Below are 8541 nucleotides of genomic sequence, written 5' to 3' on the forward strand. Positions count from 1 at the left end.
TAGACCATAATTTTATTTTTTAAATATTTTTTTGAGGGGGTGGGTAGAGAGAGAGAGAATACCATGAGGTGCAAAGAGAGAGGGAGAGAGAGTGCAGAGCCCTGAGTGGGGCTCGAGCTCACAAACCATGAGATCATGACCTGAGCCAAAGTCAGATGCTTAAGCTACTGAGCCACCCAGGTGGCCTAGGCCAGTATCTTAGATAAAGTCTACCCTTGACATTAAACCTCTAGCTCAGCACCCCTAAGCAAACATTATGGGCATTTGGATTTATATGAGGAACTTGATTTGGAAGTCTGCACAGAATTTCTAGAATTGAAACTCATCACTGTCTGATTCTCTCAAGTCTGAATAATTGAGATTTCTCCACCTACCTGTTCTGAAAATATACAGATGCTCACTAGATACCTACTTTCAATCACCCATGAGACCCAGTACTATATTTTACCTTACTGGTGATAAATAAAGCTATTGCAGCCCTATTTTCCACCTTCTGGAACGTTGCCACTCAAAGGGTGAGTCATAGATCAGAAATATTAGCTTCACCTGGGAGCTTAGACATGTAGAATATTGGGCTTCATCTCAGACCTACTGAATCAGAATCTGTTTTTAACAAGATCCTCAGGTGTAAGCATATTAATGTTTAAGAAGTACTGTTCTAGAAGACTGACTTCCTTAGGACCAGAGTTCCTGCGCTTTTACCTACTTCATTAAAAAAAACCCAAAAACCTTTTTTTTTTTAATGTTTTTTTTGAAAGAGTGTGAGTGGGGGAGAGACAGAGAGAGGGAGACACAGAATCTGAAGCAGGCTCTGGGCTCTGAGCTGTTAGCACAGAGCTCGATGGGGGGCTCAAACTCATGAACTGCGAGATCATGACCTGAGCCGAAGTCGGATGCTTAACCGACTAAGCCACCCAGGTACCCCATCTACTTCATTTTTGCAGGCAGTGGTAACATAGTTGGGGACCTAAGTATGAATGTCTTGACTACAAATTCAGTTTCTGTAAGTGCTCAGTGCCTGTAAGCACTATGTGCCTGACACAGTTCTAGATGTTTTCACATATACTATAGAGAGTGAAGGATATACATACATTCACAAACTAAAATGGAGAATACAGAGATACCTAATATGTGTTAACTATGCTAAGTGAGGATTGGATCCTCACAACAGTGGTGGGGTAGGGTTATTGCTCTAGTGAAACTCAGAAAAATAAACTAACATGGGGTGCCTGGGTGGCTCAGTCGGTTAAGCGTCTGACTTCGGCTCAGGTCATGATCTCACGGTCTGTGAGTCTGAGCCCCGCGTTGGGCTCTGTGCTGACAGCTCAGAGCCTGGAGCCTGTTTCAGATTCTGTGTCTCCCTCTCTCTCTGACCTTCCCCTGTTCATGCTCTGTCTCTCTCTGTCTCAAAAATAAATAAATGTTAAAAAAAAAAAAGAAAAGAAAAATAAACTGACATGCAATATTAAATGGTTGAATTTTAATTCAGGTTGGGTACTCCAACCACTGTATCCACTGTCTCTAAGGGAGGGAATAGTGAATGGAGTGTGGAGGTGCGTGCAGAATTGGGGCCCCCAATTCTTTAAGATGTCCACCTGATTGCTTAAGCTCTGCTCAAAGATAGTGGCTTGGAATCTTGTTCACATCTGGCTCCTGTACCCTTTGCAGATGATCTTCTGCGCAAAAACCAACAGCTGACCATGCAGGTGGCTTGCCTCAACCAGGAGCTTGCCCAGCTGAAAAAGCTGGAGGAGACAGTGGCCCTTCTCCATGAAAGTCAAAGGTAGGAGAGGGTCTATCTAGCTCACTTCTAGAAGCCAATATTTACTTTCCTTTATCTGTTTTGTCTTATTTGATAAGTTAATACCTATATACTTTTTAAATTAACTTCATTCTGTGTGTAATCTCATGTATCTAGACGTATCTGTGTGTAAACTTCCTGTATTCCAGGACACACAAGAGACTAAAGATCTTTGCTGGCTTTAGTAGGTCACAACACCTCAATAATAAGTAGTTTCTCACTGGATCCAATAGGGCCCAGGTTTGAGTCAGCTAGCTTTCCTTGGTCACTATGTGCCCCTAAAACCAGCCATCTGTCTCTTCTGGAAAATGCCTGCCTCCTAATGGTCTCAGAAGAGACATCAAGCACTTAGGAAGAGTGGTTGAATGTCCAATGTATGTGTTCTCTTCAGAGCTGCTCAACAGTATCAGCCTCTTCAAAGAACAGTACCCTCAGCATGCCAGCTAGACAAATCAGAAGAGGCTTCAAGTCTTTTGGTACATTTACAGAAGTTCTTGACATTTTGATTTGCAAAACACCTTCACTATGACTTTCAATGAAGTTTAAATATAAGAACCCCATCTCCAAACCTTTGTCCCCAAACTTCACTTCCTGAGTAGCTAGTGAATTAGGATAGCTTCATATTCAGAGGATTAGACCCAGACCCATTCTATATGGCTTTTTTTTAACTTTCCATTATAGTTATTTCAATACATACAAAGGTAGAGGAAGTAGAATCAAATCATCCTTCTCAAACTGGGGTATTAGAATCACCTGAAAAACTTGTTGAAATGCAGATTCCTGGGTCCCTACCCCCAGAGTTTCTGATTCAGCAGGTCTGGGTTGGGGACAGAGAATTTACATTCTAATAAGTTTCCAGGTGATGCTGTTGTTGTTGATTTGGGGATCACATTTTGAGAACATTAGGGTATATCTCAAAGTGATGTACAAATTGCTATATCTTAAAGTAATTCTTCTGTGGAGGACACCTGGGTGAATCAGTCCATTAAGCGTCCAACTTTGGCTCAGGTCATGATCTCATGGTTTGTGAGTTAGAGCCCCGCGTCAGGCTCTGTGCTGACAGCTCAGAGCCTGGAGCCTGTTTCAGATTCTGCGTTTCCCTCTCTTGCTGCCCCTCCCCGTTCACGCTCTGTCTCTCTCTCTCTCTCTCTCTCTCTCTCTCAAAAATAAATATTAAGGGGTGCCTGGGTGGCTCAGTCAGTTGAGCGTCCAACTTCGGCTCAGGTCACGATCTCACGGTTTGTGGGTTTGAGCCCCGTGTCAGGCTCTGTGCTGACAGCTTGGAGCCTGGAGCCTGCTTCAGATTCTGTGTCTCCCTCTCTCTCTGCCCCTCCCCTGCTCATGCTCTGTCTCTCTCTGTCTCTCAAAAGTGAATAAAGATTTAAAAAAAGTTTTAAAATAAAATAAATAAATATTAAAATATTTTTGAAAGAAATAATTCTGCATGTTGTTAAACCATCAATTCAATATATAGCTTTAATTTGTTTCATTTTGCTTTTGATTCATAAGCAATTTTCAAATTATTTTTATTTAATCTTGTTTTATTTTTTTTAACATTTATTTATTTTTGAGAGACAGAAAGAGACAGAGCATGGGCAGAGGAGGGACAGAGAGAGAGGGAGACAGAATCCGAAGCAGGTTCCAGACTCTGAGCTGTTAGCACTGAGTCCGACGCAGGGCTGAAACTCACAAACTATGAGATCATGACCTGAGCCGAAGTCAGACTCTTAATCAACTCAAGCACCCAGGCACCGCAATCTTGTTTTATAATTATGTAAAACATTTACATGGTTCCAAAGTCAAATCTACAAAATAAGATAAATTCAGACAAATATAAAAAGTAAGCATAGTGTTGTTTTAACTTTTATCTTAGAAATCAGTTCACAGTATAGAGTTCTCATTCATTTTTATAACTGCATAGGACTAGGACTCCACTCTGCATTTATTTAATTAGTCCTCTATTGACAGACATTTAGATTGACAGTATTTTTGCTATTATAAACAGTGTTGCAATGAATAGCATTGTGCATGCATTTTTTTTTTTTTTTTGGCTAGTCTCTGATAGCTTTTAATATTACATAGTAATACAGAGCTCAAGAATACAGTCATGACTAACACCATTAGTTAATTAATATCCTGCAAACTCAGGATAGATTAGAAGTAGAAGTTAAGATCTGGGGATAGAAATTGGAGGCCTGGTCAGATGCCAATCTTCCAGTGCTTCTACTTACCTCATCATGAAAGTGCTTTAGAAAGGATAGAACAATCACTATATAAAATGTGAACTATGTTATTGCTACAGTCAGTCTGGAACATAAACAGAACTGTAATGAAGAAAGAAACTGTCAGCCTGCCTCTAAAATAACCCACTCATAAATCGGTCAGTTCTTTCTATTTAAAGATGTTACTTCATTTTATATTTGTCTTTAGTAAACATTTCAGGTCTGAATGGCATCTACTTTGCTTTTACAATTTCATGACTGTCTTTCCCCGCCTCCCCACCCGTGCCTCAGATCCCTGGTGGTAACTAATGAGTATCTGCTGCAGCAGCTGAATAAAGAGCAAAAAGGTTATTCTGGGAAAGCACTCCTGCCTCCTGAGAAGAGTCATCATTTGGGGAGATCGTCACCCTTTGGGAAAAGGACGCTGTCTTCCTCCTCACCAGTGGCACATGACACGGGTCAGTATCTAATACAGAGTGTTTCAGACTCTGTTCCAGAGCCTAGTTTATGGAGCTAGCGCTAAACACCTTCTCTGTGGCTTCCCTCTCAGCCCCAGGGGGGTGTCACTAGTGTCATTGCCACTAGTATGGTAGTATTTACCCACAAGATTAAGAGAAAATCTTATTCTGATTACATTGTATTGGTCCTTTTTATTTCTCTTTTTATCTCCTCCCATCAAGTCTTTCTTTCTTCCTGCCCTCAGAAATAGTTGGCACTTAATCCTAGGCATCATATCACATAGAAACATTTGGTTAAAAATGTCTTGGCACCTGTGCCTGGGTGGCTCAGTTGGTTAAGCATCTGGCTCGTGGTTTTAGCTCAGGTCATGATCTCACAGCTCGTGAGTTCAAGCCCCACATCAGCCTCCATGCTAATAGTGCAGAGCCTGCTTGGGATTCTCTTTCTCTGCCTCTCCTCTGTTTGCTCTCTCTCTCTCAAATAAATAAACTTAAAAGTGTGTGTGTGTGTGTGTGTGTGTGTATGTGTGTGTGTATACACACACACACACACACACACACATATACACAAAAGAGAAGAAACATTTGGCTAAAAATGTCAAAAAGGAAAAAAATCAGACATTTTTCTGAGTGTCACTTGAAACTATGTGGTAGAAGGTTTTAAACGATCATCACTGGCCATCAATCATGTTTTGAGTTTCTTCCCACCATAGTGAAAAGGTGACAATGTCTGGTGTCAGCTTAGGAGCAGCCAACAGTTTAGTTGAGGAGATGAGCAAAACTCATGTGATGAAGCTCAAAGATTGGTATTGGTACGAAACAGGTCTAAATTCAAGCCCAGGGGTGCCTGAGTGGCTCAGTCAATTAAGTGTCTGACTCTCAATTTCAACTCAGGTCATGATCTCACAGGTTGAGAGTTCGAGCCCTGCATCTGGCTCTCTGCTGTCAGCACAGAGCCCACTTCGAATCCTCTGTCCCCCTCTCTTTCTGCCCCTTCCCCGCTCACTTGCGCTCTCTCTCAAAACAAACATTAAGAAATATTTAAATACATACATACATACATACACACATGCCCAAAAATGCCCTAGAGAGAGAGGAGGGGAGGCAGAGGAAGGAATTCCCACTCTGGGGAATTGGAGAAGGCATCAGTGAGGACTTGTTGTTTGAGTGGAAGCTTGAAGAATGAGTACCATGGTAACAGAGGGGGTAGGCAGAGTCCCCCAGGCCAAGAATGCAGAGTAAAAGAGTCTGGAGCCCCTAGAGGGATTGTAGGGCAGGGAAGATGTAGGAGGAAATGTGCTGGGAGAATATATTAAATAGGGGAGCTGTCGTAGTCTGGGAGGTGTAGTGTCAAGAAATGTCCTCTTAAAGAAATGATCTTTTTAAAAAATTTTATTTAAAATTTTAAAAATTAATTTAATAAATTAAATGTAATTTATGATGAGTAGGAGCTAGGCTGCATGACTCCTTGAAGATTTTAGATTAGGAAAGCAAAGAAGTGACATTTGTGTTTGAGAAACTTTCTGTATAAGAGGAATGGATTGAGGACCATGTGGAGTAGGGGAGGACCAACGAGGAGTTAGAGATAAAAGAGAAGACTGGTGTGATCCAGACCAGAGATAAAGCTTCCGAATGTTAGCTCTGGGCTCACTTTACACATGAGTACCTTGCCTTTCAGACCTGAGACACACACAATGTTTCTTTTAATCCTGTTTAGTTGGGCATTTAAAAATCAGTGGTAGGGGTGCCTGGGTGGCTCAGTCAGTCAAGTGTCTGACTTCAGCTCAGGTCATGATCTTGCGGTTCATGGGTTCAAGTCCTGCATCAGGTTCTGTGCTGACAGCTCCAACTCAGAGCCTGGAGCCTGCTTCAGATTCTGTCTCCCTCTCTCTCTGCCCCTCCCTTGCTCACACTCTCTCTCTCAAAAGTAAATATTTAAAAAAATTTTTTAATCAATGGTAAAGATAATGAAAGTGATTCTGCTTCAGGGTCACCCAGGTAGCTAGCTAATGTTGCTGGAGCATGTAAAGGGCAAAGGACTGTCAGCCTAACTCCATGTTGTGCTTCTCTTCATCTCCAGGGTCATGTCAGAGAGAGAGACAGGTGGGAAGATTACACACTTAATTGCTCCTCTGACCCAGGTACTCTTCAGGGAAGGCAAGCTATTGCCACAGTAATGAGACATGAAGATCACAACCAAGTTCACACACTTCTGAGTTATAAATAAAATCCACAGGCCTCTGAATTTTATGGGGGTTCCCAAAAGGAGAATGTAGAGAGGAGCCCTAAGTTTCTTTGAGTTGCATGTCTTTGTAGAACCTAAAGTGAGCTCATACTCTGTGGAAATAGTAAGAACAACCCACTTTCCTACTTTTCTAGGCCTGTCTTGGCTCTGTTGAGAGGCCTCCAACAAGTCTAAGCCTTGCCCAGGTAGGGTAGCCTCAGCCAGTAGCCCTATAGCCCTGAGTTGTCATATTTCAGCGTCCCAGCACAGTACACAGGCCAACTTACTGGGCTAAACCATTGAGGGAAAAATAATGAATTTTCCCTCCAACTCCAGCTCTCCCTTTCTTGCCCTATGAATGTCTAATAATGCCAGACCCAGAACCTATTCAGGGTACCTCTAAGGAGGAGCAAACTGAGTCAGTCACCTTCTACCCTATTTTCTATTGTCACTGAAAGTGGCTGGCCCTGCCCCTCTCTAGGGTTGCTGGCTACTTCTGGAAAAGTCAGCTGTTTCTTAATTTCCCTATGTGGCCCTTGGTCTAGAAGGCAGGGGCAAGAATTGGTGGTGTCAAAGAAAGGGGCATAGAGTTGTTGCCCTGTGGGGCTAAGTGAGCTCAACATGGAGTGGGTGGAGTTTCTGGGCTCAGCCTGTTCTCTCTCTGGGCTGCTCTAAGCCACATTGCCAGCAGCTGAGCTGCTGCTCCCCTATACATTGGATAGTATTCTCACCTGAGCTTAATAACCTGGATCAAATTGCAATACAGTTAAATTCTTTTTCACTATGAGGATATTTTAGTAAATGAAGGCCAGAAGGATTTGGATTTTACTCTTACTGTGCTCACTTAAGTAAGTTCACAATTCAGCAAATTCTACAGGGCTGGAGGAATCATTCCTGTTACTGTTTGCTGGTGGGAGAGGTAAAGCTCTCTGAAACTCTTCCCTGGGCAATGCAAAGCAACATAGTCAACTGAGTCAGGAGGAGCCCACAGCTGTCAGCTGTTAGGCAAGGCTCTGCTGTGGCCAGGTGCTGACCTCCACTTTCTAATTCCCACCTTGTCTCTGCAGTGTTCCTACCCCAAACCATACTATTCCTCTCCAACCCCACTCAAGGGACTCTGCCTGGGGCAGGGACATCCCAGAACAGCCTGTGGGATGAGGGAATGAACCCTTGTACTGCTTTGCCACCTTATCTGGATCAGAAAAAAAAAGGTATTTGTGAGTATCTGTTAAGCCTTTTCTAGAACCCTTGGGAGCTGCCCACTCCTGGGCAGGCCCTAAGTCCCATCCAGTCTGCTTGTCAGCAGGAAAGAAGGAGAGTTGGCCCCAAAGCCTTGGGGTTGGGAATAGCTATGGCCTAACAACCAGGGCCTCACAGAAGAAAAAATGATCTGGAAGCTTCCAGGAGTCCTCAAGGACCAGAGATTTCTCTCCCTCCTCACAACATGGGATGTTGAACAGATGGGAGGGAATCAGCAAGAAGCCCCTTCACTGTTGGACACCCTGCTCACATGCCAAAGGCTGGTGTTGGATGCCAGGCTCTATCACTGGCCATGGAACCCCATTTTTGGAAATCATTGTTGGGGACTGCTGTGTTAGAAAGAGCCTGGCCTGGGAGGCAAGAGGCATGGTTCTTGGCTCTGTTCTGCAAAATTCCCCTCACTCTCTGGGCCTCAGTTTCCTCAGCTATAAAATTATGGAGTTGGACTATCCACTCTTGAAGGTTCTTGCTGCTCCTGCATTATCTGGTATTCTGAGCTGGACCCCAGAAATGACTTACCTTGGTAGCCCCATCAAGTTGAAGACCTGTCAGCAGGCTTAGACTTGAGGCCTGGCA

General features: G+C 43.2%; 1 protein-coding gene across 13 annotated transcripts in view; it reads left to right on the forward strand.

Moving 5' to 3' along the window:
• The window catches only part of LRRC36 (leucine rich repeat containing 36), a 59083-nt gene that overhangs the window by 45506 nt on the left and 5036 nt on the right, over window positions 1-8541 (forward strand). For 8 of the 13 annotated variants that reach the window (XM_045443064.1, XM_045443071.1, XM_045443072.1 and 5 more), the window contains 3 exons: window positions 1669-1783; window positions 4315-4481; window positions 7773-7913. In XM_045443064.1, coding sequence (XP_045299020.1) covers window positions 1669-1783; window positions 4315-4481; window positions 7773-7913 — 423 coding nt within the window. The other 5 variants (XM_045443068.1, XM_045443065.1, XM_045443067.1 and 2 more) reach the window with 5 other exon arrangements.

Source organism: Leopardus geoffroyi, chromosome E2 (assembly GCF_018350155.1).
Source record: "Leopardus geoffroyi isolate Oge1 chromosome E2, O.geoffroyi_Oge1_pat1.0, whole genome shotgun sequence".
In the NCBI taxonomy this organism is placed as follows: Eukaryota; Metazoa; Chordata; class Mammalia; order Carnivora; family Felidae; genus Leopardus; species Leopardus geoffroyi.